The sequence below is a fragment of the Phyllostomus hastatus genome, unplaced genomic scaffold (genome assembly GCF_019186645.2).
Source record: "Phyllostomus hastatus isolate PE091 unplaced genomic scaffold, TTU_PhHast_1.1 phas_scaffold_55, whole genome shotgun sequence".
NCBI lineage: Eukaryota > Metazoa > Chordata > Mammalia > Chiroptera > Phyllostomidae > Phyllostomus > Phyllostomus hastatus.
Window position 1 is genome coordinate 2,939,365 of NW_025334035.1, and position 27,923 is coordinate 2,967,287.

General features: G+C 51.6%; 5 protein-coding genes across 7 annotated transcripts; 2 read left to right on the forward strand and 3 right to left on the reverse strand.

Moving 5' to 3' along the window:
- Positions 1-228: 228 nt before the first annotated feature.
- Positions 229-6,064, reverse strand: ENO3 (enolase 3). Of its 2 annotated transcripts, none has more exons than XM_045824594.1 (12): positions 6,010-6,064; positions 4,693-4,779; positions 4,333-4,428; positions 4,088-4,146; positions 3,826-3,895; positions 3,131-3,264; positions 1,916-2,138; positions 1,611-1,808; positions 1,209-1,410; positions 683-791; positions 467-525; positions 229-380 (listed from the first exon to the last, which is right to left on the reverse strand). In XM_045824594.1, the coding sequence occupies exons 1-12, from the start codon at positions 6,023-6,025 to the stop codon at positions 311-313; spliced, it is 1,323 nt and encodes a 440-aa protein (XP_045680550.1). In that variant the 5' UTR covers positions 6,026-6,064; the 3' UTR covers positions 229-310. The 2 variants fall into 2 exon arrangements, with proteins under 2 accessions (XP_045680550.1, XP_045680551.1); XM_045824595.1 differs by lacking the exon at positions 6,010-6,064 and adding an exon at positions 5,433-5,583.
- Positions 6,065-8,082: 2,018 nt separating this feature from the next.
- Positions 8,083-10,999, forward strand: PFN1 (profilin 1). The gene is made up of 3 exons (XM_045824277.1): positions 8,083-8,390; positions 9,852-10,044; positions 10,654-10,999. Exons 1-3 carry the CDS (start codon positions 8,259-8,261, stop codon positions 10,749-10,751), a joined length of 423 nt encoding a protein of 140 aa, XP_045680233.1. The 5' UTR covers positions 8,083-8,258; the 3' UTR covers positions 10,752-10,999.
- A 465-nt stretch (positions 11,000-11,464) lies between these two features.
- Positions 11,465-16,053, reverse strand: RNF167 (ring finger protein 167). 2 transcript variants are annotated; one of them, XM_045824266.1, is made up of 10 exons: positions 15,964-16,053; positions 15,333-15,831; positions 15,169-15,249; positions 13,770-13,895; positions 13,571-13,658; positions 13,285-13,375; positions 12,974-13,079; positions 12,741-12,834; positions 12,030-12,110; positions 11,465-11,951 (listed from the first exon to the last, which is right to left on the reverse strand). In XM_045824266.1, exons 2-10 carry the CDS (start codon positions 15,417-15,419, stop codon positions 11,650-11,652), a joined length of 1,056 nt encoding a protein of 351 aa, XP_045680222.1. In that variant the 5' UTR covers positions 15,420-15,831; positions 15,964-16,053; the 3' UTR covers positions 11,465-11,649. The 2 variants fall into 2 exon arrangements, with proteins under 2 accessions (XP_045680222.1, XP_045680223.1); XM_045824267.1 differs by lacking the exon at positions 15,964-16,053 and having other exon boundaries at positions 15,333-15,955.
- A 222-nt stretch (positions 16,054-16,275) lies between these two features.
- SLC25A11 (solute carrier family 25 member 11) lies at positions 16,276-19,142 on the forward strand. Its single transcript, XM_045824268.1, has 8 exons — positions 16,276-16,508; positions 17,067-17,219; positions 17,305-17,511; positions 17,683-17,773; positions 17,854-17,944; positions 18,031-18,130; positions 18,211-18,262; positions 18,398-19,142. The coding sequence occupies exons 1-8, from the start codon at positions 16,414-16,416 to the stop codon at positions 18,551-18,553; spliced, it is 945 nt and encodes a 314-aa protein (XP_045680224.1). The 5' UTR covers positions 16,276-16,413; the 3' UTR covers positions 18,554-19,142.
- Positions 19,143-20,923: 1,781 nt separating this feature from the next.
- Positions 20,924-26,456, reverse strand: GP1BA (glycoprotein Ib platelet subunit alpha). The gene is made up of 2 exons (XM_045824674.1): positions 23,714-26,456; positions 20,924-23,477 (listed from the first exon to the last, which is right to left on the reverse strand). The coding sequence occupies exon 2, from the start codon at positions 23,469-23,471 to the stop codon at positions 21,444-21,446; it is 2,028 nt and encodes a 675-aa protein (XP_045680630.1). The 5' UTR covers positions 23,472-23,477; positions 23,714-26,456; the 3' UTR covers positions 20,924-21,443.
- Between the last annotated feature and the right edge of the window lie 1,467 nt (positions 26,457-27,923).

A 27,923-nucleotide genomic window follows, 5' to 3' on the forward strand; every position in this document is an offset into this window, starting at 1 on the left:
TTCCATGTTCTGTCAGTGCCTCCAGTTTCATTTTGCATGTGGCACTTGCTTCCCCCAGCCTCCTTCCAAAAGGTGAACTTTGGAAGTTCCTTTTTGACCAGGCCCTCACTTCCTCTTTGTCCCAGCAGGTTGTACATCTATTCTCCCTTTCCTGCCCCACCTCCTGTCTTTCCCAGTCCAGAGATCAGCATCTCCTCCGTCCCACAAAGGAGCTCGCACACCACTGACTCCATTGGCACCAGTGTTTATTTCAGGGAGAAGGGCTTGAAGGCCTACATCTGTCCTGTGGGGTCTTGGGGCCTCCAGCTTCTCACTTGGCCTTTGGGTTACGGAACTTGCGTCCAGCAAAGACCGCCTTGTCCCCAAGTGCCTCCTCAATCCTAGAAGGCAGAGCAAGTCAGAGCTGCACCCTTCTACCCCAACAGCCCTCAGCTCCCCACATCCAGGCACACTGCACCCACTGTACCTCATGAGCTGGTTGTATTTGGCCAGACGCTCTGAGCGGCAGGGGGCACCAGTCTTGATCTGAGGAGGGAAGAGGGATTCCAAGGGTTGCATGAGGCTGGGGAGAAGGGATTGGGCCTGGTCCTGAGGAGCAGCCTGTGGTGTCATTCTACTCAGGGGCAGGAGGCCAGGGATCCCAAGAAAACTTGTTCTGACACAAGAGGGGAGCCATGAGTACCTGTCCCGTGCAGAGCCCCACCACGAGGTCGGCAATGAATGTGTCCTCAGTCTCCCCAGAGCGGTGGCTCACCATCACTCCCCAGCCGTTAGACTGAGCCAGTTTGCAGCTAGATAGAGAGGACACTTGATAAGGCCTAACGGAACCTCTTCAGAAAGCCAGGGGCTGGATGGGGCTTTTCTGTTGTGGGGAATGGGCCCTTGGTGGGAGGGTGATGACTAAGTTCTTGAAAAGCAGAAGGGGAGATTCCTGATCTTGAACTTGGGTTCCTCAGATGCTGGTGGAAAGAAGGGCAGAATCTGGGAGAAAAGAATGATATGAGGTGGGAATGGGGATGGCAGGTCACAGTGGCAAAGCTCTTGAAGTCAAGCCAAGAGTTAGTTGAAGGCTTGAGGTCAGGAGAGTAGGATGGGTCAAGAACCAGGAGACAGGCACGCTTGGAGTCTGAGAGCAGGGCTGCAGTGCGGGGAGGCAGAGCTTGGGTGGAGGAAGGCTGTGGTGCACCCCAGGACGAGGAGGCACTCACGCCTGGATGGATTCGGTCACGGAGCCAATCTGGTTGACCTTCAGCAGCAAGCAGTTGCAGGCTTTCTTCTCAACGGCCTGGGCAATCCTCTTAGGGTTGGTGACTGTGAGGTCATCTCCCACAATCTGGATGTCCACACCCGAGAGGAATGAGGTCCAAGTGGCCCAATCATCTTGGTCAAAGGGGTCTTCGATGGAGACCACTGGTGAGGGATGGGGCAGTCAGGTTAAGGGTCTGAGGACCTCATGAAGGGGTGACAAGTCAGAAGAGTTAGGATGGAGAATGCAAAGGTGCTAAAGATTGGAAAGATGGAGTTTGTGGCAGTGGAGGCCCTGAAGTCAGTGTGTTGGGTAGTTGCCAGGTATTCAGGCAAGTGTACTGGGACACCTGGGGGGCTCTTACCAGGATAGTTCTTTATGAAGCTCTTGTACAACTCGCCCAGCTTCTCCCCAGTGATGTGCCGTGAGGGGTCATCGGGTGACTTGAAGTCAAGATCATACTTCCCATTTCGATAGAACTCAGATGCCGCCACATCCATACCAATCACCACCTTGTCTGGGTAGCCGGCTGCCTGGATGGCTGTCTTCAGCAGCTCCAGGGCTAGAAGAAGGACAAGAGAAGACCTGAGGCTCTGGTGTACCCTATCTCCACAGCCCCTTCCTCTGTGAGGACCCAGGGGTTCTGCCCCTCAGACTGCTCACACTGACCCTCATTGTTCTCCAGGATGTTAGGTGCAAAGCCGCCCTCATCACCCACATTGGTGGCGTCCTTCCCATACTTGGCCTTGATGACCCCCTTGAGGTGGTGGTAGACCTCGGCGCCAATGCGCATGGCTTCCTTGAAGGAGCTGGCTCCCACCGGCAGAATCATGAACTCCTGCATGGCCAGCTTGTTTCCAGCATGGGAGCCCCCGTTGATCACATTGAAGGCCTGAGAGGAGGAGTGGGTGTTCAGACCTGGGCCAGGGTGTGAGGGATCAGGCAGAGTTGGGGAGGAGGGGTCGAGGTGGAATCTTGGCTTCCCTACTTACTAGCTGAGTTATCTAGGAAGAGTAATTTTACTCCTCAGAGCCTCTTTCCTCATTTCTCTAATGGGAATACCACTTGCTTCCCTGCAGAATCTCATCCTGAAAATTAGAGAAATTGAATGTAGAGTTCTTAGCATGTGCCTGCTACACAATAGTTAACACTGATATGGCATGTACTACAGGCCAGGCCAGGCACTGCTCTAAGTGCTTTACACACATTCTATTAGCTCATTTCATTTTCAAAACAGCTCTATGAACTGGGTGCTATAACTACCCCTCATTCTACAGGTGAGGAAACTGAGGCACAGAGTAGTTAAATAACTTGCCTAAGATCACAGGATTTCCAGGCAAGGCTAGGATTCAAACCCAGCAGCTTATCTCCAGAGCTTATGCTCTTCTACAATCTGCCTAGTAAGTAACAATAAATTGTAAAATACTTTTTGAGACTTTCATTGTATTAAGCTGTTCATAGGTTCAGTCTTTGTCTATAACATTATTATTGACATTAAATGCAAAGCGTTTCCATAAGAGGGAATTTGGTTTTATAAGGATTAAAGAAGATATACAGAAATGCCAAGATCCTTTCCATAAACAACCTCTCTACTGATTTGGGGGTTGGGGTAGAAGGCCGAAAAAGAAGCTGGAGTTATTGAGCCTAGGATTGGAATGGGAATGAACTGAGTTACATCAAGGGGAAACAGCAGAGAGGCTTACGGGAAGGTTTGGATTGTGGGAAAGAAGGAAGGGCAAAACTGTAGCAGGAGAGGTTCCATTTCAGGAAATCCTATCTTTGGAGCTGGGTATGGCAGGTGAACTTTCCAGGGACTGGTTAGATACTTCTCGCTGGATGGGGCAATTCTGTCACTGTGGGATCTGACGGGGCATCTGTACTCACAGGGACTGGGAGGACCAGGTCTGGGTTCCCAGCAAGATCTGCAATGTGTCGGTAGAGTGGGACCCCCTTCTCAGCTGCTCCAGCCTTGCACACGGCCAGGGACACTCCCAGGATGGCATTGGCCCCAAACTTGGCTAGAGGAAGCAAGCACGAAGAAAGGGTAAGAACTTCTCCCCCAGAGTTTGGGGTCATCTCCTCAAACATCCCCTCTGGCCCTGACCAGACAGGTCAGTTGGTTAGAGCATAGTCCCAATATGCCAAAGTTGCAGGTTCAATCCCAGGCACATACAAGAATCAACCAATGAATGCATAAATAAGTGGAACAACAAATCAGTGTCATTCTCTCTCTCTCTCTAAAAAAAAAAAGTCCACTCTAGACACCACAGGAAGGATCCAGAACTCTAAACCACTGGCCCTTAAGAGTTTAACAGATCTCTCTCCCCTGGGGCCTTAGGTGCTCAGGGTACCCCCACCCCAGGGGAATGTGTCAGCTTCACATCTGTGTCCACAGCTGGCCCAGGCCTGGCAGAGAGCAGGCATTAGGAAATGCCTATGGAAAGAATAAAGTCCATCCAGCTACTGTGTGCCCCAAAATATGGGACACAGAAATAATCCTAACCAGACCTCAGCCCCATGGTCTCTCCCCCATCCACCCAGCATCCCATACCTTCACCTATCCCTAGCCCTTCACTCACATTTATTCTCAGTCCCATCCAGCTCAATCATAAATTTGTCAACTTTTTCTTGATCCACAACACTTAGTTTCTGAAAGGGCAAGTTTGAGGAGGGAAGAGCAGAAGTTAGATTTCTCAAGAGTCAGGGCATGTGCAAGAGAAAAAAGTGCAGGTATTTTGGAGAGACAGATGGTTAGCCTCCCCCAAGCATGGGCTACTTGGGATGAGGTGGCAGGAGTGGTGGGGTGAGGTGGGGTAGGAGGGACAGGCTCTTCCAACTTGCCTTTTCCAGCAGAGCAGGACCCAGAGTCTTGTTGATGTGTTCCACAGCCTTCAGGACACCTAGAGAGGCCAGAGGAGGGGGTTCAGATCTCCAATTCAATCAGGTCTCTTCCTGTGGACCCCAGGTCTTCAAGAGTTTTGAGTTCCAGTCCCCCCCCCGGCCCACCACCACCACCAAGAAGACATTGTGGATTCATATCCTGAAACCACCCCTCACAGGCTCTTCCAGTGTTGGTCTTTCCTCACCTTTGCCCAGGTATCGAGATTTGTCTCCATCTCTTAGTTCCAGAGCTTCATAGATACCTGTAGAAGCTCCACTGGGCACAGCTGCTCGGAATCGGCCTGGGATGAGAAGAATTGGAAAATCACAGAGAGTCCCATCCACCCGCAAAGGACCAACTTCTCTCTGAGCCCAGTGGCAGAGGCAGTTCAGACAGACTAGTGTATCTCCCAGCAGGGGAGCCAGGTTGGAAGAGGAAAGCCTGGGAAGACATCTGGGAAAGGGGATCTCAGAGAAAGTTGAGGATGTGGGACAGTTGAAGGGCAAAGGCCAGATGGCACTGGGGTCTTCTTCCAAGGCAAACCAATTCAATGGGTCTGTGTTACCCTTGGCTGTGTATAGGTCCACCTCCACCGTGGGGTTGCCCCTGGAGTCCAGGATTTCCCGGGCAAAGATTTTCTGCATGGCCATGGCTGCAGAACAAGAGGCTGAGTGAGTGTAGATAGTTGATCCCTTAAGGAACCCCAAATCCCTTGCCCTTTAAGAGTCTTCCCCACCCTAAGAAAGCAGGTGCTGGAACTAAAAATATCCCACAAAAAGGTCACAGACCAAAGAGGCAGGCACAGCCCCCTCCCCCACTCAGAACAGCTCCTATTCCACCTCCCATCCCATCCTAAGAATCCAGGGGCCTCTCCTTTATAACTCCAGTGATTCCTCCACTGCCTGAACTTCTCCCCAAAAGTTGCACTTATGCCTTGTCCCTCCACCCTTCTAGTCAAGCAGTCTGTCCTCCATGGCTTCCTAGCCCTCAAATCTTCTGCCGTAATTCTGGTTTTCATTTTCCTGCTCCTCAGTCTTCTTCAGATCCTCAGGGACCCCAAATTCTCCACCTGGCTCCAGTTGTAACTAACTGCCCTTCTCTATCCATCTTTGCCTGCCTCTCTTTACAGCCTCATTTCCCTATCGTTAGGTACCCCATCCTGCTTGCTCCAACTCCTCCAGTCTTCAGCAACCCCAGTCCTAGGAGGGGGCAAAGAAAAGCTGACTTTTTCCTCATTTTCTCCAAGCCACCACCACCCTCACCCTTTACCACTCCCATCCCCTAGGGCTGGAAGATTCGCCGGACCTGGAAGTCTTGGTTGGGGGCTTGGGCTGAGCTCCGAGTCTAGGTAGCAGCTGGGACAGTGTCAGCTCACCCTCTCTCAAGCTGGGCATTTATTCCCAGCCACCCTGTCCCCCAGCCAGCCCCGCCTCTCTCCTCCCTCTCTACCCTCCCCCTCCACACGGGGCTGGCAGCCAAGTGCCCATTACAGCCTAAAGCCCCCTTCCCAAAGGTCAATGACTGCCTCTCCTCTCTCTCTGTCCCCCAACAAAAAGCCCCTACTTTTAATTCAACCCCTGGGGAGGAGCAGGGGAGGGGCTCAAAATGGGGGAGGGTCTCTCGCCTCCCAGGGATTATATTCCCCCTTTGCAAAGGTTAAAGAGGAACTAGTGCTATTTAGGAAAGGCCAGGAGTAACTTGAGCCCTGCAGGGCTGGGGAGGGGGCCTGGAAGAGGGGCTGCTGGATTGACATCCACACATGCTCAGCTCAAATGGCCTTCAGGGGCTGTCTCTGTCCTCCGTGGGGGAAGGAACCAGGGGTTCTAGGCAAGCTCTGAAGTCTAAAATGGAACCTCTCCTTCAGAATGCGAGAGGGTCTCACCTCTTAGGGTCCTCATAGCGACCTCTCTGGGCTCCACCCCATCCTACCCTCTCCGGGCAAGTAATGGTGTGGGGGAAGGGGCAGGGAGACCAATTTAGACTGGCCCTCAGAGCGGGCGCGGCTGCCTACTGATAGCGCTGGGACAGCACTTATCGCCGAGCGTGGAGTCTGTCAGTCAGGAGCCCCTTTTACTACAGACTGTGGGCGTTTCAGGGCGTGGTCCCAGCTCATCAGCGAATGTTGTTAAGTCAGGAGTGAAAAATGAATGGACAGTGAGTGTCTGAACGCTCAGGACCAGTCTCGTAGTCCTCTAGTAGCATTGCAGGAAAGTGGGTCTCTGCACTAGATAGCTCCGCCTTATTGGCTTTGGGTAGTGTGCGGGGCTCGTCCCCAGTTTTGCTGTAGCCGGGCCAGGCGAGGAAGGTGCGCCGAGGCTGGGGCAGGATGGTTGGTGTGCCAGGGTCACGGAGCGCCTCGGGTCCTCGCCGGACACGGAGGCTCCCCCCGCCGGTGATGGAACAGCGCACTCCAGATGACTCACTCCCGCAGCCCTCTCCTCAAATCCCCTCCGGGCTCCGCTGCCCCGGCGGGTTCTGTCTTCAGTCCCTGGTTCAAGATTCCTCTCCGTGTCTCGCCCCTCCTCCCCTTATCTCTGGCCTCTCCCTCCCGGGAATTTTCCACCCTGGGGTAGGGGGTGCGGCAGGCCAGAGGTCAGGAGATGGCGGGCGGGGAGCGCCGCCACGTGCCCCAGTGCTGCCCCACCCCGGCGGGCCAGTGACTCAGCCTCGGTGGCTGTCGAGGAATACCCGCTCGGGGGGCGTCGAGTGCCCAGGCCGTGCGGAGTGGACGCAGAGGAACCCCGCCCAGCTCTAGAAGACGAGAGAGGTGAAGCTCTTTGCCACCGGGGAGGCTCCCCTCCCACGAGGGACCGGAAGAGGCCATGCTCCTCAGCAGCCCAAGCAGCTATAATGTGTCTAGTTTACCTAAGCAGGCCGCCAGGTCCTGCCCCAACACCCTTCCAGTTGGCGGCGGGCGATCCACTCGCGCACAACTTGTTGGCATAAGTTGAAATGAAAAATAAGAAAACCCAACGGGCCCAAAGTGGAAGGGCTTTTACCCTTCTTGAAAAAGTTGCAAACCTTGAAAGTTCTTAGTATTCTTCCGTCTTTAAAAATAGGCCCGCCTGTCTAGCACAGTGCTCAGTGACCTATGCAAAGATGCGCCAAGGGGCACAGCCGGTGACCCAAACTGCTGGCCGGGGAACGGGCGGGGCTGGGACGAGTGTGTGAGGCTTGGTACCGGGGATGATCCACCTAGGGATAATCCCCTGGCGTGGTGGTGGGCTATACTTATACTGGGGACAGACAGAAGCTTCCCCCGTGTATGCCTTCAATTCTGAAACCGGACAGGGTATTTTGTCAGAGTGCCCTTTGCTCTCTTATTGCTTGTTTAAGTAAAATAACGAATGGAGAAAGGGCTGCTAGCACGCCTCGCTCTCGCACTCGCCCCCGCCCCTTCCGCCCGGAGGGAGACACGTCCCCGGCCGCCCCTCTTCATAGGGATTCCAAATAGGTCCAGTTTGGCGCGCCACGGCGCGCGCTCGCTAAGCCGGCCGCCGGCCCCAACCGCCCCACGCGCTTTCCCTCCGGGCCCCGGCGCAGGCGCGGGCGCACGCGCTGCCGCCCGCCGTTCCTTCCCTCCAGTGGAGGTGGGGGAAGGGGGAGACGTTCCGTTTAACCCTGAGTTCCCCGAACTCTCTTTAATTTGCTAAATTTGCAGCTTGCTAATTCCTCCTTTCACTTTCCTTCCTTTGGCTTCCTTCCCTCATACCAAATTGTGATTTATATTCAATGCAAAGTGAACCGAGCCCTAACCCTAACTTCTCCCTGCTCCCCCCATTTCATCCTTTTACATTGCTTTCCATCGAACTCTGCAAATTTTGTAACGGGGGAGGGACTTTTTAAATTGCATTTGCAAAGTTAGGTATCTGGGCAAGCGAGAGGGGGGGCGGTGGGGAGGGAATGGGGAGCAGGCCCCGCCCCTACCGCCCTTTGCAAATAAAAATCTAGAAGTGGGGGGAGGAGCAGGAAGTGGCGGTGTGAGGGCTGCTGCACTGCTAGCAGAGCCGCGGTCCGGACGGCAGCGCGTGCCCCAAGCTCTCCACCTCCCCCCGCCCGCCAGCCCGAGGCAGCCGGAGCCCAGCCCGCGGCCCCAGCAGCAGCGCCGAGAACAGCCCCAGTAGCAGCGCCATGGCCGGGTGGAACGCCTACATCGACAACCTCATGGCGGACGGGACCTGTCAGGACGCGGCCATCGTGGGCTATAAGGACTCGCCCTCCGTCTGGGCCGCCGTCCCCGGGAAAACCTTCGTCAACATCACGGTACTGCAAGGCCGTCGCGGTCCCGGAGACTGGCCGAACTGGGACCCCAAAGGAAGGGACTTGGGTGGGGGCGGGTGCGGTCTGGGGAGGGCAGCGAAAGGCCGTGACCCGGTCCTTGCCCGGGGAGTGGCGCGAATGGCGGCTGCATGTGAGAGGGTCCCTCAATTGCCCCCTAAGTTCTACCCCCCGGGCGGAGGCTCCCATCCAGCTTGCCGCCCCGCTTTCCGCGACGGGGCGTTACATCCGGGGCACAGGGCGGGGAGGGACGCGCCACCCGGTGCGGCGGCCCACTTCCGCCTCGTCCAGGGCGGGGCGGGCACGAGCTGCAGTTTCAACCAGGGATTGTGATTGAGAAGAGACTTGGGGACCCCTGGACCCCCAGGTCCACTTCCGGCCGCCAACTCGTGCCCCTTCCACCATTGTTCCCCGTTATGCTGGAGGGACCGTGGCTGGGGTTCCATGCGGGTCTTGTGTGGGCTCCCAGCCCCTCCCAACTCTGTTGGAGGAGAGGCCGCCTCTTCACCTCCACCCCCCCTCCGCGCCCCAAGTCTGCACGGTGGACTCTACATTTTTGTGAGACCAATTCCGGAAGCCCCATCGCCCTCCCTTCCCGCCATCCTGAGAGGCCTGGAGCAGGGGAACTTTGTGAGAAGTTCTAGGATAGTATAAGTAAAGGAATAAGAAGTGACTACTGCTGTCTCCATCACTACCTCCTGGGTCCACACTGCCCGGAAGTGGGGAGGGGGAGCGGAAGTTCGAAAGGGGGGAAGGGGATTTCCGGGCGGGAGGGGACCGGATGTGGGGATTTGGGGTGTAAGGGGGAGGGGTGGAAAGGTTCCCTGGGGTATCTCGGTCCGAGAGCTGGCATTCTGGGTCTAGCAGCTGTCCTCTTTCAAAAGTTTTCCAACTTTCCCGGAAAGCCCTCAGGGATCTGCTTCCTCCTCTTGGGGCATAGATATACCTGGACCTAAACTCTAGGTTACTTGGAGACCCAGGCGTCCCGGCCCCTAACAACTCCTTCAGGTCCTTTGACCAAATAAGGGCAAAGTTGCTTCTCCCGCTTTGCCCGCCCCCTCCCTTCCCTTCTTAGCTTCTGCTTTTCCTGAAGGAGAGTTCTGAGCATCCAAAGGCTCCCCACTCCGTTCCATTCCACTCTCCTTACTGGTTTTTGGCCCCCTTTATTTCCTGGGTTTGTTTTCCCTCTTAAACGAGATCTAAGTCTCCAGAGGAATTTGTCTCTTTATTACCATTCTCTAGGTTTGAGGCTCCTGATCTTTTTGTGCACTAACTTACAACAGTCCTAAGAGTTTCTCCAATTCATGGATATGCACAAAACACCTAACACAACACACCTTTTGAGGGGGGATTCTAGCTCCCTTGTGGTATGAAAAGCAGGTGTGTCCTTGGAGAAGGTGGGAACCATGGTGTACTAACTTGATGAGTGCTCGGTTTCCCTTACAGCCAGCTGAGGTTGCTGTCCTAGTTGGCAAAGACCGGTCAAGTTTTTTCGTGAATGGGCTGACACTTGGGGGCCAGAAATGTTCTGTGATCCGGGACTCACTGCTGCAGGATGGGGAATTTACCATGGATCTTCGTACGAAGAGCACCGGGGGAGCTCCCACCTTCAACGTTACTGTCACCATGACTGCCAAGAGTGAGTTTCTGAGTCTTACCCTTGATGTAGTTCCAAGATCACCAATGTGCATCCATCTATGAATCTTTTTTAGTGTGGTTCCTCAGTACGAAGGGACCAAACCAGCTTCCTACTCCCAGTCTGCTGGATGCTGGGACACTGGATAGTCCCTCTAGTTTTGTCTCAGTTCCTCATCTTGTAATATAAGAGTTGAGTTGTTATTCCCTCTTAAGATTCTCCCTGACTTGGGCCTTTTCAGATGAGAAACTCCATTTTCTGGGAGGAGGTAAACTGTTACAGCTAGCCCTTAGTTGTTGTCTTTTGAGTCCTCTTGTTAAAACTTGGAGTTGTCAGGCCATCCACATCCATTTCTAGCTTGAACACGGGTCAACAGTTTGTAAGCCTTTGACTCCGAAATTTTAGTGTTCTGCTTCCCGTCTCTTAGCTTGATTTTTCCTTTTTGAAAAGCCCTATTGTTTTAGTGTGACTGACAGCCTGCCTGTGTGTGTAGGGAGGGCGGTGGGAGAGATGAGGTTGGGTTACAGACCTCAGGGCTGGACAGCTGCTGAACAGCTGGCAGGGGGTGGTATTGTGACACCTGGGTTCTAGCCTTCTTTCTCTCTCCTCCAGCGCTAGTCCTGCTGATGGGCAAAGAAGGTGTCCACGGTGGTATGATCAACAAGAAATGTTATGAAATGGCCTCCCACCTGCGGCGTTCCCAGTACTGACCTCATCTTTGCCCCCAACCCCCACTGCTTTTGCACCCCTCTCCTTCCCATACACACACATACACCATTTTTATTTTTTGGGCCATTACCCTACACCCCTTGTTGCTGCCAAAACCACATGGGCTGGGGGCCAGGGCTGGATGGACAGATGCCTCCCCCTCCCCATACCCCTCCTGTGTGTGGTTGGAAAATTTTTGTTTTTTGGGTTTTTTTTTTTTTTTTTTCTGAATAAAAAAAGATTCTACTAACAAGGTGCTGTGTGGTTTTAGCCTGGGTGTCAGGATGGAGAACAGTCACTGTTACCTGTCTCCTTTATTCTTGCTTGGGACTAAGAGCAGGAAAGGTTGAAGCACTACAAAGTCTAGGAACTGAAGCTTGCTTCCATAACTAAGCACCTGCCTCAGACGTATGTGGCCTGCTGTTTCTTTTCTAGCCCTAGGTTCTCAGTGTGCCAGCTGAATTAGTGGGAAATGGAACAGAGCCACCCAGACTAGAGAATGGGCCAGACCTGTGGGCAAGGCAGGGCCAGTTGAGTCATATTAAGGGTGGAGCTCCCTCTCTGACTCACAACAAATGCCTGCTGGGCCTATTCTCATGACTACAGGTTAGTCTTAGTAGTTCCTTGCCCCTTTATGGCAAAAAAAAAGGGGGGGGGGAGGGTAATTCCCCAAACAGGTAAGAGGTTCACCTGTATGAGAATGATCTTCCCCTTCTTTAGTTGACAAAACAACTTTATTAACCCAATAAATGAAGACCCAGTCCCTTTGCACCAACCCCCTCAAAAGGATGGGGTTGGGTTAAGGGAAAAACCTAGGGGAAAAATGTCCATCCCTTGACAGAATAGAGAGGAAGAGGCTGTGCAAAATAGGTCACCAGGGATGGGGTGATTAGGAGAGTATTAGACCAGGATGGCAGTTGAAGAGGGAGGAGAGGGTGGGAGATCTGTTGAAGACCCAGGGGAAACAGGAGGGGCTGAGGACAGGGAGCCAAAAGAGGTGGGAACTGTGGGGCTAGAGCCCAAAAGTGGGGTCCGCTCTGAGGCAGGATGGTCACTTGGTTCCCCTTCCTCATCACCATCTTGCCCCTGAGTTTCTTCTTCCTGCTCCTCATCCCCAGGACCTCGATGGACAGGCTGTTTGCAGATGGGGCAGGTCTTCCGGGTCTGAGTGAGCCAGGGGTCCACACAGCGGCTGTGATAGGCTGTCAAGAGGAATAAGGTGAAATACCTGGTGCCTGCTGGTGGAGTGGGGACATGGGCACAGGAACTGAGGGCCTCACCATGAGCACAGGGGAGTACCCTCAGCTTGTCACCATCCACATACTCATCCAGGCAGATGGCACAGACATCATATTGGTCTCCTGGGGAAAGCAAAAAGGAGTCTTAGTTACTGAGCCAAAGGCCCACAAGAACTCTGAGAGGCCAATGTGGAGCTAAACCTTGCAAAAATTATTTTCCCTGGTTCCAGAGCTAGTGGAAGAGCTAAGACAGCCTTGCAGGACAAAGCCAGGGTAGAACAGGAGGAATGGGGGTTAGGAGGGACAAAGAAAAGCAGAGGTAAGAAGGGAAGTGGGTTTTGAGGGGAGGTGTGAGGGTGGAGATAGAGTGGGAGGAGCGGAAATGGGGCAGGGCTTCTGCTATTACCTTATATGGGCACTACAGACTCCTGGGCCTAAGGACCTGGCATCCCATCCTAACCAGTTTCTTCTCAGACTAAATCCTCCCCACATCTTCCATTTTTCTATCCACCTCCCTTATAAGCAAGGTTGGTCCTCCATCTTTCCCCTCAACCCCATTTAATCATCTTTGCTTCCCATTTGCTGCTGTTCCTGCCCCATCATCATTGTATAGATGGGTAAAAGAGGAAAGGTAGCACCTCAGGCTGGCATCTTCTCCTTACCATCTTTCTTTCCCCCTCCTCTCCTGGGCTCAAACTCCTTCAGAACCATGAAAGCTATGGGAAAGGCCTTCCACTCCTCTAGTCCTCTCACCCTTTTGATAGTCATGTGTTGGAATCTGTTTCAGTTGCTCTTTGGTCAGTCGATTACGCTGCAGCCGTTTCCGGTGCTGGATACAACGAGCTATCTGGAAAAATGGGGTGGATGGATCAGATCAGCCTTAGGGAACAGGACTGAACAATCCAGTACAAACTATCCCCACCACTAAACCCCAGTTCCAGACTGGTTTTAAAGGACTCAGCTCTTATGCTCCCTGAACTACTCACCATCACTGCTCCCATGGCCAAAACCAGCAGTCCCACAATCCCCGTGAAAGGGATGAGGTAATAACCCAATGGGAAGCTATTGTCTGGGACCAGAAGAACCCGAGCTCTAGGAAAAGGAAGACCAGTGTCAAAAGAGGCAGGAAAACCAAAGCGACAAAGGAAGAGAGACAAAGTAACTGGCTCTGGACAAGGCCCAATGATGGAAAAGAGGGTGGAAAGTAAGGCAAGAGGCAGAGTTTGAAGGGCCTGAGGCTTGGGCTCCAGATCAGCATGGAAAGTGCTGAAGGAAGACTGGGAAGGAAACATCCTACCCCTTCTCGTAGACAAAGAGGGCACGCAGGTACTCAGAGCTCCTCTCCCCAATAAACACAGACGGGATCCAGATCTGCTGCTGGATTTCCTCTGCAGGAGATCAGGGCATCATACTGAGAACTCACCCTTCTATAACCAAATCCTCTGGGAACATTAGCATTTGGTTCTTTTGTGCCATCCCACCCAAAGGATTAGCTTCTTTTCCCTAAACCTTTAGCCCACCCACCATCTCTTTAGTCTGAGCTCTACTGAAAACCCGGTTATTCAGAGATGCCCCAACCTTACCACTATTCCACACCATGCTCAGAAGTTCATTGGAATTCACATTGTGTACTACAGCTGCACCATACCCAGCCTTCTGAGCATTCAGGACCTAGGGAGGACAAGGCAGGGAATAAGGAACTATTATAGGCCTTGCCTCCCTTCATTCTGGGTGCCTTTTTTTTGCCCTCAGCTTCCCAGCTCCCAGTCCACATTCAGCAACCTTGAGGTCAAAGTTGCAGTCGAATCTTCGAAGCAGTGCAATAAAGACTGACCCATTGACCGGGGCTGGGGGTGGTGGAGCAATGGGGCTGCAGGCATTCGCTGGGTGAGCCTCTACAAGGAAGCCCTGGGGAAGAGAAGAAAAAAACTGTTGGACTTTCCCCTTCCTAGATTTTGCTCCCCATAGAGCCCACCAGGCACACTGGCTCCCACATACTGCATGTTCTCTCTATCCTCCACTTCCTTCTCATTTCTGGGGTTTCAGCAACCCACCCAAGTCAGAAGTGTACTTCTCTTCAGCCTCCTAAAGATGAAATTATACCAAACAACATCCTTTTACCAGACCATCCCATTATCTCTCTCCCTGTTCCAGAGGAGCTAACCCATAGGCCATACTCCAAGCTAATTCAAATTCTGCTTTCCAGTTTCTCCATGATTGTACATAGATTCTGCACTCATCCATGTCACTTTCCTTAAGTTTTGTTTTATACTCCCTTCTCCAGTACAAACTCATACAGACTATACCCACCTCTGTTAAATGAAACAACGTGCCCAAAATGGAGTCACTTGTGCTAAGCCCCATGTCACAAAACTCAGACCTAACACCTAACTTAATTACAGTTTTAGCTTCTCCCAGGAATGGAATCTTAAACTAGTCATTCTGGAATTACCTGGTCAGCACTAGTGAGGTAATCTGCCTGATAGACCCCTGTCATTCCCTAAAGTGACTGCCACAACCAGTCAGCTTTTTGCTACTATAACTCCCTTGTCTTGCTCCCTTCTGCCTATAAAAATCTCAGTTGGTACAGCTTCTTGGTACAACCTTCTATATGCTACATGGGATACTGCCCAATTCATAAACGATTAAATAAAGCCAATAAAGTCTTTAAAATTTATTCAATAGTATTTTGTTTTTTAACATCTCTCCCTTTAACTTTCCAATTACCCACCTTACAAACAACTGCACTGATATCTATGGCCCAGTTTTTGCTGTGTGGCAGTTCTTGTAACAAAGTACTACAAAACTGCTTACCTAATTTAACCCTCACAATAATCGTGATATAATTTCTATCACTATCCCATGCTATAGTAAAACAAACACTCGGGAAGCTAATTAACTTGTCCAATGTCATATAAACCAGTAACTGACCCAAGACCCTACTGATAAGCACCACTTCTCCCTGCTCTTATTTGGGTCCACTTTAAGCCTTCCTCCCGGGGCTCCAGTTCCAGGGGTAGACTTTTGTCTTCTCCCTCTACATTCTGGATTCCGCACTAGATGTGCTAATGCACTTCCAACTTGCCTCTTTTCCTACCTCTGGCTTCATCCAAGGGCATAGCTCCTCAACCTCTACCCAGGATGGAAGATTTAGGGAAACAGAAAAAGCAAACAAAATCACCTGAAGTCCCTCCTGGCTCAAGGCAGCCCCAAAGAGAGCTGGGAGGTCTGCAAAATCCATGCTGGTATTGTGGTCCGAGGTCTGCGGACAAAAGATTCCGGGTTCCCTTTCAATCTGCAACATCTTCCTTCAGCGCCCTTTCCCCACCTGCCCCTTAGACTCACCGCTCGAATGAGCCCCCGGATGGGGGCCGCTCCCCAAAGCACAGAGGCCACAACAACTACAGGAAGCGGGAAGGCCGCAGGGTGCATGGCAGCAAGAGGGGAAGAGTTGAGGAGGCCGCGTTCCCGTAGCAGGAGCAGAGGCGGAGTTCGGCGCCCTCTCCGCTCCTACAGAATCCTAGGGGTCCAACCATCCCCAGGTCCCACTTTCCAGCTACATGGGGACGCACGGAAGGAACCACGGCTCGGGGAGTGAGATACCCAAGGCGTTTAGAGGACCTGGGAGGAAGACACTAAACGTATCCTTTCCTGGTATGGGGATAAAACAGGGGAAGGGTAGAGAGGTAAACACAGGTGACAGAAAAACTTCTGGAAGGGTGGGGGAGCTCAAGGAGGTGGGACTTCCGGCCAGGTGGGCCGTCTTCCTAGGTCCTGGGATAGGGTTTCCGGTAAAGAAAGGCTGCTTCCAGCATTGGACGCTCAAGATGAAGGACTTCCGGTCCTAAAAGGCCGTTTAAAATAAAAGTTAGAGGTAGGAGTGCCTGTGTAGATTAAGGGAGCACCTAAGTGCCAGAAGACGACCTAGTTGTCTCCCTTTTACAGCCCGGACCCTAGAGCTGACCAGTTCACAAACCTCTCCTCCCTCGGGCCACCGCCGCCACCGCGGTACCCTCAAGTCTCGCGAGAGACCTCCACACTGCCCTCCCACCGCTGAAATCTTGCTGTTATTTATCGCGAGAGGTCTCCTAACTCCAGGCTAGCCTAGCTTACTTGATCTCGCGAGACCTTTAAACCTATTTTCCCGCGATTTCAGTTAGGTAAAAACTGCGTCTGTGGGCTGGCTTCCTAAATCTGCCACACCCCTTCGCGCATTTACCCTAGAGCTCCTCCTTCAGCCCCGCCTTACTCCCGGCCACCTTTGCGTTGCGCGCCTGCGCCTGCGCTAGCTTTCAGCTGGTTCTGGACCTGAGAGCTACGGGGGTGTGCGCGCGCGCCCTTGCCCCTGTTGCGCGCAAGGTGTCACCTTGGGCGCGAGCGGGGCCGCGCGCGCACGGGACCGTGTGTCTAGGGCCATCGAGTAGTGATGGCGGCGACGGCGAGTCCCGGGACCGCTGGGATGGACGGGAAACCCCGTACCTCCCCTAAGTCGGTCAAGTTCCTGTTTGGGGGCCTGGCCGGGTAAGCTCAGGCCCCAGGGATGGGAAAGAGGAGGAAGGGATGGGTGCAAGAAACCGGGCCCAGTTTATCTTGGTGTCTGTTGCAGTGTACCTAGCCGGCATGGGGTCAGCGCCGTCCTCAGTCCTTGATGGGCTGCCAGGATCTTTTTACCCATTGCAGGGCCCCTACTAGGCTGCATGCTGGATCATTGCACGGCTCCCGCTGGGCAGCTACCTGAATTTCCCAACCTATTGCTTGGCTCTGCCTGGCTGTATGGAGATCCAGGTCATTGCATGGTCATGAAGGGGTCCGGCTGCATGCAGTCCCAGGTCACTTTCTGACCACCCCCTTGGAACTGCATGGAGCATTTTCATTGAATGGCTCCTCCTCTACTATTGGACTTTTTAGACCCATTGCTCTTGATACACGGGGAGACTTAAATACATGCCCACCAACCTCCTGAACATTTAGTCAGTTGCATGGCAGGCCCTGCCCCTTGTGACTCTTGTTGCCAGGCTCCATTGGGCATTGGTAGATCTGGGACACCTGGCCCTTGACTCTACCCCTGTCTTCCCCCAGGATGGGAGCTACAGTTTTTGTGCAACCCCTGGACCTGGTGAAGAACCGGATGCAGCTGAGTGGGGAAGGAGCCAAGACACGAGAGTATAAAACCAGCTTCCATGCCCTCACCAGTATCCTTAAGGCAGAAGGACTAAGGGGCATTTACACAGGGTATTGAAGCCACAGGATGGGGATTAGGGTATGGGTTGGCAACTCCAGACCTTGGCCTGATATGACTGACCCCTTTATTCTCTAGACTGTCAGCTGGCCTACTACGCCAGGCCACTTACACCACCACTCGTCTTGGCATCTATACTGTGCTGTTTGAACGTCTGACTGGGGCTGATGGTACACCCCCTGGCTTTCTGTTGAAGGCCCTGATTGGCATGACTGCAGGCGCAACTGGTGCCTTTGTGGGAACACCAGCTGAGGTGGCTCTTATCCGCATGACCGCTGATGGCAGGTGAGTTCCAGGTCTGTGCCTGCCCCCAGCTCCATTCCTTGAAATCAAGAATTAAGGGCTTTTTATTTTAGGTTTAGAGCAGAGCATTCATCTGTTCTGGCCTCCCTTTCTTTGTTTCTGTGGGGCAGGATGGTCTGTCCTGAGCTTGGCCTCCCCCTACCTTTTCACCAGGCTACCAGCTGACCAGCGCCGTGGCTACAAAAACGTGTTTAATGCCCTGATTCGAATTGCCCGGGAGGAAGGGGTCCCCACGCTATGGAGGGTGAGTGAAGTGGCTGGAGACTTGAGGGACATGGGATCAGGTCTCAGGTATTTCTGACTCCTCCCCCACTCCCCACCCAGGGCTGCATCCCTACCATGGCTCGGGCGGTCGTCGTCAATGCTGCCCAGCTCGCCTCTTACTCTCAATCCAAGCAGTTCTTACTGGACTCAGGTGAGACCCAGAGCTGGGCCCTTAGCTCCCAGCCTGGCCTGGGCCAGCTCTAAGATGACTGCCACTCCCTGTTCCTCCTCTTCCAGGCTATTTCTCTGACAACATCCTATGCCACTTCTGTGCCAGCATGATCAGTGGCCTGGTCACTACTGCTGCCTCCATGCCCGTGGACATTGTCAAGACCCGGTGAGTCTGCAGGCCTGGGCCTGGAGAAAGTTGGAAGGGCCCCCTTTGTGTCTCTCATGTCCCTACCTCTTCTCCTTCAGGATCCAGAACATGCGAATGATCGACGGAAAGCCAGAATACAAAAACGGGCTGGTGAGGAAGCAGGGCTGGGGGGTTGGGCTGGAGGATTGGATGTCCTGGGAAAACAATGAGGGTAGTGGGGGTATGAGGCCCAGGGCCCCAGAGGTAAGGTCCTAGCCCCAATGTCCTGCCCACCTGCCTGTCTAGGATGTGCTGGTGAAGGTTGTTCGCTACGAAGGCTTCTTCAGCCTGTGGAAGGGCTTTACACCGTACTATGCCCGCTTGGGCCCCCACACCGTCCTCACCTTCATCTTCTTGGAGCAGATGAACAAGGCCTACAAGCGTCTTTTCCTCAGTGGCTGAGGCAGGCGAGGGGCCTGGAGCCAGTATGCTGGGGCTCCCACTCGCCTGCCACTCCTACAGTCAGTGTGCCCCTGGGGGTCCTGGACTACTGCCCTGGGCTCCTCTATTTATTTTCCCTCCACAGTGTGGTTCCTTCCTCTGCAGTAAAGGACTTTGGTCTGTCCTACCCCTGCTGCAGCTTACCCTGCTTGTCCTGATCCTCTCTGTGTCCCTGACTGTGCCTTGGGGGGAGTTAAGAAACTCTTCTGAGTATTTCCAGACTCTGCTTGGGTGTTAGTTTCAGGGCACACAGGACAGCAGAAGATCCCCTCTTTTGATAGGAAAGCCAAGGCAGAGCTGAGGGGACCCAGAGAGAGCAAAAACTGTCAAGATGGTCAGAGGGTCTGCAGTGGGAGGATGTGGCCTTTCTCCCTCCACCTCACTGTGGGCATGATTAATAAATTGGATTGATAACGTTACCCCCAAATCTGAAGAGTTGTGAGGGCTGGAGGGGGAGGAGACTGGACAAAGAAGTGATGTCCTTGAGAACAGAAACTGGACTTTTTAAGAAAACTTATTAAAGAAAAAGCACCCACTAGTTTTATGCAAATGATATGTAAATGAGTCTTCTTGTAGCAGCTGACTGGGTCAAGAAAACCAAGTCCAGGCCCTGTGTTTGCTTCCCAGCCACTTGCCCAAGATGCACAAGTCAGCACAAGTCATCTCACGTAATCCCCAGGAAAAGTCTCTGGTGTCTGGTGACTGCTTTTATGGCCCTAAGGGGGAGGGAGTAAAGAGTCTGAGAAGAGAAGGTTGACCTGCAGGGGGCGATGGGCCAGGCTTGAGGGAGTGAACACAGGAACCAGGTGCCCAGAGCCTGGAGGTTTGAGGAAACAGGTTGTTGGCCAGAGACTTGATCTGGACGCTAGGTTGGGGAGAGTGACTGCATTATCTTTTTGTGTGATTCCCAGGCCCTGCCCTCAAGGAGCCTAAAAACCTCTTGGGGCATAAAAAGACATGGGAAGGTCAACTAGAAGGAGGGTTGGGCTGTAGGAGGCCCTGAGTCTTCTGAGCCAGGGTGGGGGACAAGCAGACAACAGGTGGGAGGGCCTCTTGATAAAAGGTGGAGCTCAGCAGCCTGGCCTCCCTGCTGGGCCTTCCCACCAGTGCCAGTCTTTACCTGCTCCTGGTACATGACAGCATGGGATATAGTGGCTTCTTTGAGACCCTTGAACCTTGTATTTAAGGATTTCTAAATCCAGAGGGGAAGATGACAGGAGCAGTTGGGGAACTGGGAGTGTAGCAGTAGACCCATTGCTGGGTAATTTAGAGCACCTGGCTTTGCCTGGGGGAGGAGAGACCTGTGCACTGTAGCAGTTAGACTGCCTGGGGAAGGGGGGCAGGGCATTACTCCTGGCTGACAGGAGAGCAGTGGCTTAGAGGAGAAAGGTTGGGGAGCAGGTGATCTATGTGATGTTTGCAATAGCTGGAGCACAGGTGGTGAAGTGTTTGTTGTTAAGAGATGAAGCCAGAATGTTCTATGGATCAATGCACTGAAGTCCTTGGTTGCCAAGCTCAAGAGTTTGTTCTCTGTCAGAGAAAGAGTTCAGAGCAGGAGAAATGCAGTCAGGTTTACAAGTTAGGAAGATTCTTCCAGCACCATCTTGCTGGGGGTTTCTCTGTGGAGCCTGAAAGCCTCAGCCTTCCAATTCCCTGGGCCCCCGAGTCTTGGTTTGGGGCAGAGCCAAGGTGAGAGAAAGCCCCAAGGAGAATAGGAAAATCTGGCACCAGGTGTGAGGAGTGGGTTCCATTTGCATGCATCCTAGCTTGACAGTAGGAAACCAAGACCATTCAGCAAAACCCCACCCTTCTTCTGTCCCACTCACCTGAACAGAGAAGGAAAGCTGCATTTCTGAGGCCACAGATACATGCAGGCACCCTCGTTCACTCCTAGTATGGCGGGCCACAGACAGGTGGGCCTCAGTAGTGCTACTAACCTCCAGGGAACCTCATGGTTCTTGATCTGGAACTGGTGCTTGGTGCAGCCTGGAGTGTGGTCACCCCTGGAGGAGAGAGGTAGGCACCCCATGCAGGGGAAGTGCAAGCTAAGACTAGAGCTTTTTTGGGTGAGTAGTGCAACTAGAGGGGGGGTAGTTGGGGCCTTTGGAATACTAGGGACAGGTGTCCCAGCCACTCTTCCTTCTCCAAAAGAACCTAATTCTTTTTAAAATTATTTTGTTAAGAATTTCCTTTAAAAACATTTTTTAAGATTTTATTTATCTTTAGAGAGGGGAGGGGAGGAAGGGAGAGAAACATCAATATGTGGTTGCCTCTTGCATGCCCCCTACTGGAGACCTGTCCTGCAACCCAGGCATGTGACCTGACTGGGAATTGAACTGGGAACTCTTTGGTTTGAAGGCTGGCACTCAATCCACTAAGCCATACCAGTCAGGGCTTGGAATTAGTTTTTATTATACAAATATGATGGTAGAAACCTAGAGAATGCCAAGCAGAGGAAAGGGAAACCATATTTATACCACCCAGAGACAATCAGGGCTCACATCTTGATAAGTTCCTTCAGATTTTTTAATACACAGATAATCATAGAGGCCATGCTTTATGGTGTTTTTTATTTGCTTTTTCCTAAAACTTCCCAAAAGTAATAATCTAGTAGTCTGCAAAACACCTCCATCCTCATCAGATGGAGCATTGGGAACTTTTCAATGACCTAGCCAACTCATCTCACTACCCCTCCTGGTTTGCTGGGTCTGAGGTGTTTCTGTGGTGTGAAGAGAAGACTTCTGAGAAAGGAAAACTGATTAAGACTTCCCCCAACCCTGTGCTTTTTACTCCCACCCTGCCCCAGCTATATCCTAATAAGAAACCTCTAAAGTCCCCAGATCACTCACCCTCAGAGGCTGTGGCCCGAGTACCTAACGCTCACTGTACCCAGCAGGTCCTGACCGCGACCCAGACTCAGGGCTGAGGGCCGCCGTCCTGCCACCAGAGGTCCCACGCGGCCATTAGGCCGGACCCACAGAAAGATGCTGGAGCGGAAAGTTGGGAGTGTCCCTTGAAGGAAAAGCAGCCAGGCCCGGGGCACGGCCACTTGCCTTCCCTTCTGCAGTTCCACGTGTGTGGTGTGCTTGGCTGTGGCCAGGGCCTGTGGTTTCATGTGCCAGACCCAGGTCAGCAGCAGGATGAGAACAACAGAGGCAAACAGGAGCCAGAGGAGACCCAAGATGTAGAAGCCCAGGGGGAAGAGACAGCAAAAGTCAGGGTTGAGAAAAGGGTCGTTTCTGGAGCTGTCCACATTCCCTTGAGCCACCCCACGGACCTTTGCGAGGTCACCAAATTTAAGGATGATTGTGGATTCTAACATAGGGAGTGAGGTGGATTCTGTGGTGGTTGAAAGTATCGTTGGTTCTGAGATGGTCTGGATTATGGTGGGTTTGGGGGTGGTTGGGGTTGTGGTGGGTTCAGGGATGGTCGGGGTTGTGGTGGGTGGGGCTGTAGGTTCTGGGGTGGTCAAGGTTGTGGGTGGGGTTGTAGGTTCTGGGGTGGTCGAGGTTGTGGTGAGTGGGGTTGTAGGTTCTGGGATGGTCAGGGTTGTGAGTGGGGTTGTAGGTTCTGGGGTCGGGGTTGTGGTGGGTGGGGTTGTGGGTTCTGGGGTGGGTGGGGTTGTGGTGGGTGGGGTTGTAGGTTCTGGGGTGGTCGGGGTTGTGGGTTCTGGGGTGGGTGGGGTTGTGGTGGGTGGGGTTGTGAGTTCTGGGGTGGGTGAGGTTGTGGTGGGTTCTGGGGTGGTAGGAGTAGGGGTGGTTGGGGTTGTGGTAGGCTCAGTAGTGGGTTTTGGAGTTTTGGAGAATGTGATGGGTTCTCTGGTGGTTGGGAATGTGGTCTGTTTCTTAGTGGATTCTTGGGTTGGAGGCAAGTAGGGCATTTGACTGTGTAGAGAAGCAGCAGATTCTGAGTAGAGCAGGCCCCAGTGGGTTGTTTCGGCTTTGGTGTTGGTGACGACAGCCCTTGTAGGCACCATATTACTCCCGACTTCAGAGCTATCATCATAGTCGTTGGTGTAACCCCCACCAATCAGAGGGGGGCAGTCCTTTTTTGAGTACTCAATGATGGGTGTCTTGGCCTCATTGATACATCGCACACTCTTCACATTGGGGGTCATGGCCTTGACATCCACACCTTCCATCCATGTGTAGACATTGTTTTCATTGTCTGTCAGCCAGAGATGGAAATAAAGGATGCTACAGTCGCAGTACCAGGGGTTGTTATGGAGAAAAGCAAAAGGCAGGAGGAGATCCCTAAAGAAGCCCTCTGGTATGGTGCGCAGCCAGTTCCCTTGGAGGAAGAGGGTGTCAAGCTCCTGCAACCCATCCAGGAGCCCAGGGGGAACCTCTGTCAACTGGTTGTCAGCCAGATCGAGCTTCCTGAGCTGGGGTGTCGATGCCAGGAGCCCGGGGGGCAGAATCTTCAGCTTATTGCCACGCAGGCGGAGCTCATGGAGTTGGCTCAGGCCACTCAGGGCACCAGGAGACAATGAGCTCAGCTTGTTGTGGGAGACATCCAGGGTAGTGAGTGCTGGCAATGCCTCTCCTAGCAAGGGCAGGCTTGTCAACTTATTGTGGGGTATTTCCAGGATCTCCAGCAGTGGCAGCACCCCGTCAGCCTGCAGGCTGGTCAGCTGGCTGTTCTCCATGTGCAGCTGAGTAAGGCGAGTCAGAGGCACCAGGGGCACCATGGAGAAGGTGCTCAAGGAGTTCTTGCCCAGGTGGAGGATGGCCGTGTCTGCTGGCAAACCTGGAGGCAGTGCCTTCAGCCCCAGATTATCACAGTTCACTTCCAACAGGTTGGCCACTTTGGAAGTCTCACAAGGGGTTTGGGGGCGTGAGGGGCTTGGCAGCAGGAGCAGCAAGAGGAAGAGAGTCATGGGGACCTGTGGGCAAGGGGACTTTGAGTGGGCACCCCACTGGCTCCCCGCATTACTCCCCCAGGCCCTAGCCCTCACTGAAACCTCTAGGATCCTTTCCAGAAGTTTGACTTCCATACCTCCCATCCTCTCCACTCCCCTCTCCCACCCTTGCCCCTCAAAGCCTAAACTGCTAGCTCCAGGTCCTCGGCCCTCATCCCTCCCTCAGACCCCTTCCTCTCCCATCCGCAACCCCAGCTTACAGGCAGGCAGAAAAACCTCCGAAGGCACAGAGCTTCTTCCAGGGTGTGACTCGGTCCTTCTTCCAGCTCCAGAGAGGGCTGGTCAGGGGCAGGAAGAGGATGGAGAGGAAATGCCAGCCTGATAGGGGCTCATGTGACCCAGTGAACAGTCTCCTTCCCGACACAGGCCCTTATCACCCCCTTCCACAACTTTCCCCCAAGCCCTCCTTTTGGCTCTACTCTCTCCCACTGGGGAGAACTCCAACCACTACCCTCTTCCAGCTTTTAGAAACCTCTCCAGCTGCCACTCTCACTTCCCCTTTATAGCTACATTCTTAGAGTTGCCTAATTTTAACCCTTACCTCCCTCTGCCTTCTCACCCGACTCTGGGCTGGCTTCTTGTCCCACCGCACCCCTCTATTGGTTCAGTTCTCACCAAGGTTGCCAGTGCCCCCCATCCCACTGTGTCCACTGGACACTTCTCCATTATGATCTTACTTGATTTCTGCAGCCTGCATATTCATGGCCACACCAACTTTGGGACTTACAACACTAATTTTCCTGGTTTTCCTCTTAACTTTCTGGCTGGCCATTCGAATTCTCCTCTGTGGATTCCTCTTCCTCTGCCCTTTATGAAAGTTAACCTGCTCCCAGACTTGGGTTCTTTGTTAACCTGCCCTCTTCTTTCCTTATGCAACATAAACACGGAGGTCATTCTCATCCATCCCCTTGCACTCACCTACCACCTGTACTCCGGTGACTCAAAACTTTATCTCTAGCCCAGATCCATCTCCTGAGACCCAAACACATAGGTCCCACTGCCTTTTGGATTTCTTGGGTGTTCCAAAGACACTAAAACAGTATATTCAAAACTGAGCTCATCATCCAAGTAGCTTATCCTCCTGTGTTGCCCAGCCTGGTGAATGTACCGTCATCCATTCATTTGTCTAGCCAAGCAGTTTTCAACCTTTTCCATCTCATGGCACACAAACTAATCACTAAAGTTCTGCAGTGCACTGGAAAATATTTTTTTGGCGATCTGACAAAAAATTAGGTACAATTTCAATTGATTTATAAAAAATAGGAATTACCTACCTACCCTTTTTGTTCCAAAGTGACCTTTTTTTAGATTTCATATATTTATTATTTTTTTTTAGATTTCATTTATTTTTTAAAGAGAGGGGAGTGGAGGGAGAAAGAGAGGGAGAGAAACATTGATGTACGTGAGAGAAACATTGATCCACTGCTTCTTGTAAGCCCCCAACAGGGACCTGTCCTGCAGCACAGGCATGTGCCCTGACTTGGAACCAGACTGGTGACATCTCAGTTTGAAGCTGGTGCAGTCCACTGAGCCACACCAGCCAGGGCCCAAAGCAACTTTTTTTAAAAATCAGGTGCCTATACTTTTATATAAGAATTTCTGGTACCAAGAATTAACCAGTCAGAGGCAAACTTATTATTCAATGTGGCCAATAAGATGCAGCTCTATTATATGACCTATATATTTATGGATTGAGACAGGGCATTCACACAGGAGCACTGTTGTGGTATTGCCTGTTGTCATTTCTTAAATTTGACAGTCTAAGAGAAAAGAGGGCAGTGCCAGTGACTAAACAATTAGGTATCGTATGTTTTAAAAATTCTTGTAGCACACCAGTATACCATAGTACACTGGTTGAAAATCACTTGTCTGGCTCTGGCTGGGTAACTCAGTTGGTTAGAGTGTTGTTCCAATATGTGAAGGTTGAGGGTTCAATCTCTGGTCAGTGCACATACAAGAAGCAGCCAGGGAATGTATCAATGAGTGGAACAACCAGCTGATGTTTCTCAAATCAATAAATAAAAAGTAAAAAAAAAAAAGATAATCATTCATCTAAGGTAGATACAAAAAAGTAAATGAAAGAAAAGAAAAAAGGCAGTGAAAAAAAACAAACAAAAATGAGAAGAAAGAAAAAAATAAAAACAAACAAAAAAAGGAAATCACTGGTCAATCAATACCAACAAAATCCCTGATAGTCATTCTTAACTCTTCCACTCCCTCATCCCCACCTCCAACGTATCACCAGGTTCCATTAATTTTACTTCCTAATCTCTCTCAGAACCACTTCTTTCTATTCCTACTGCCATCACTCCCTGTCCATGGTGTCATCTCTACTGTTTCACTGCAACAGCCTCCCATCTGGTCTCTGAGCCTTTTTCTTTCCTTCTTCCCATTCTCTTCTGGAGTTGTCTTTCAGAACTTCAGATTTGCTCAAATCCTTCCACTGTTTGAAAGTGGATCATCAATCGCTCTTTATAGCTCTTGGGAGGAAGTCTAAGATCCCTAACATGACTCCTGTAGACTCCTGTGTGATCTGAACCTTGCCTACATGTACAACCATATCTCTCAACACTCCACCCTTCACTCTGGACCGTTCTCTTTCTTGTGCATGGACTCTCTTCTAATCCCCTATCCCCTTCTGTGTAACTCTTATATGAAAAATTATAGGCTAGAATTTCTTCCTTTGGAAAGCCTTTTAGGACTTCCTAACACCAGGTTAGTTGCCTGTTTAAGGGATTCAGCCACCATTGGCCCACTGTCCCTTCTAATGATTAAAGTGTTCCACACACTGTCCCCCAGAAAGGGTACCATGCAACCACATAAGCTAAGCCCTGTCTGCTCACCACTGGTGACTGGACAAGGGATGCACACTTGAGCCAGATGCAGTTTATCTCTAGACTTGACATTTATATAATTTGCTGGCGGCAAAAAGTATTTTAAAATGTCGAGAAATGCCCAGGTGCTCAGTTTGTTGGAGCATCATCCTATACACTAAAAGGTCACTGATTCGATTCCCAATCAGGGCACATGTCCAGGTTGTGGGTTTGATCCCTAGTCAGGGCAGTGCCAGAGGCTACCAATCAATGTTTCTCACATTGATATTCCTCTCTTTTCCTCTCTGCCTTCTCCTCTCTCTTGAATGAGAAAAAATAAACCTTTTAAAAAGTGTAGAGAAAAGGCAGCAAGCAACAGGAAGTGAGGTGGAAAGTTGCATACAGAGGAGTAATATGGAATAAGGCCCCTGAGGCTGTTGGTTTTGCTGCATTGGTATCAGAGTTTTTAGCTATAAGCAACAGAAAATGTTCTGGTTAATTTAGGCTGAAATAAATTTATTAAAAATACATTGGCTACTTCATAGATTTGTCAGTGAGGGCTAGAAAATCAGCCTTGAAACTGTGTAGCCGGGAGAGTGCCCAGGACTAGGCTGCAAAACCAGTCTGGTGAGCAAAAGTCTGCTCCTGTTGCAAGACCAGGTCACTGAAGCTTGCACTGCTCCAGCTGCTGAGCCAGGGACTCAGTGCTGTCACAACCACCCTGCTGCAGAGAGAGAGTTTGGCACCACCGCTACCTCTTGGTGATACTAGCTTCTTCAAAGTCTGCTGAAAGTCTGATTGGTCACATGCCTGTGACTCAGCTGCAAGGGGTTGTGAAAGCAAGTATCTTATATTTTCACCTTCTGTAATAGGAGCCAAGTTCTGTTTCTCCAAGGATTCAGAACTTGAAGGATTTTTGCAGTCATGGGAGAGATTCATATGCTTTGGCACCTACTGAAATGATCCTGTGTTTTACTTTGTTGTTAATGTCCTTATTTTTTTTCTAACTTCGCATCTTTGAATGCTTGGGATGAACCCTACTTGTCATTATGAATTATTCTTTTAACATAATTCTAGGTTGGTTTGCTCACATCTTCTTTAAAACTTTTACATCTGTCCTGGCTGGTGTGGCTCAGTGGACTGAGTGCTGGCCTGCAAAACAAAAGGTCACTGGTTCAATTCCCAGTCAGGTCACACGCCCAGGTTGTGGGCCAGGTTCCCACTTGGGGCCTATGAGAGGCAACCAATTGACATCTCTTGCACCAATGTTTCTCTCCCTCTCCTTTCTCCCTCCCTTTTCCCTCAAATAAATAAATAAAATCTTTTAAAGAAACTTTTATATCTAAGTTATAAAATGGGAGTGGCCTGGGTTGACATTAGCATCATGGCTAAATAAGAAGACTCCATCATTTCTGCACTTAAACTTGCAACATGTCACAACTATAGCTCAATAAAACTTCCCTTGCTTGACACACAAACACATCTGAAAGATTCAGAATATCGGAAGGTGGTTGTATTGACATAAGTAGGGAATTGCCTTGGCTGGTATAGCTCAGTAGATTGAGTGTGGGCCTGCAAACCAAAGGGTCACTGGTTA

Bases quoted from the DNA above. Each gene is read 5' to 3' on its own strand.
- GP1BA (XM_045824674.1), bottom strand. From the start codon at position 23,471: ATGACTCTCTTCCTCTTGCTGCTCCTGCTGCCAAGCCCCTCACGCCCC.
- RNF167 (XM_045824266.1), bottom strand. From the start codon at position 15,419: ATGCACCCTGCGGCCTTCCCGCTTCCTGTAGTTGTTGTGGCCTCTGTG. The intron at 12,111-12,740 runs GTGAGAGGACTA...TGCTTTCCCCAG, and splicing joins AACACATGACTATCAAAAGG to GAGACCAATATGATGTCTGT. The intron at 11,952-12,029 runs GTGAGGCCCTCA...TCCTCTTGACAG, and splicing joins GGTACTCCCCTGTGCTCATG to CCTATCACAGCCGCTGTGTG.
- PFN1 (XM_045824277.1), top strand. From the start codon at position 8,259: ATGGCCGGGTGGAACGCCTACATCGACAACCTCATGGCGGACGGGACC. The intron at 8,391-9,851 runs GTACTGCAAGGC...TTTCCCTTACAG, and splicing joins AAACCTTCGTCAACATCACG to CCAGCTGAGGTTGCTGTCCT. The intron at 10,045-10,653 runs GTGAGTTTCTGA...TCTCTCCTCCAG, and splicing joins TGTCACCATGACTGCCAAGA to CGCTAGTCCTGCTGATGGGC.
- ENO3 (XM_045824594.1), bottom strand. The intron at 2,139-3,130 runs GTGAGTACAGAT...TCCTCCTCTCAG, and splicing joins ACCTGGTCCTCCCAGTCCCT to GCCTTCAATGTGATCAACGG. The intron at 526-682 runs GTACTCATGGCT...TTCCCTCCTCAG, and splicing joins TGGGGCTCTGCACGGGACAG to ATCAAGACTGGTGCCCCCTG.
- SLC25A11 (XM_045824268.1), top strand. From the start codon at position 16,414: ATGGCGGCGACGGCGAGTCCCGGGACCGCTGGGATGGACGGGAAACCC. The intron at 17,774-17,853 runs GTGAGTGAAGTG...CTCCCCACCCAG, and splicing joins GGGTCCCCACGCTATGGAGG to GGCTGCATCCCTACCATGGC. The intron at 18,131-18,210 runs GTGAGTCTGCAG...CTTCTCCTTCAG, and splicing joins GTGGACATTGTCAAGACCCG to GATCCAGAACATGCGAATGA.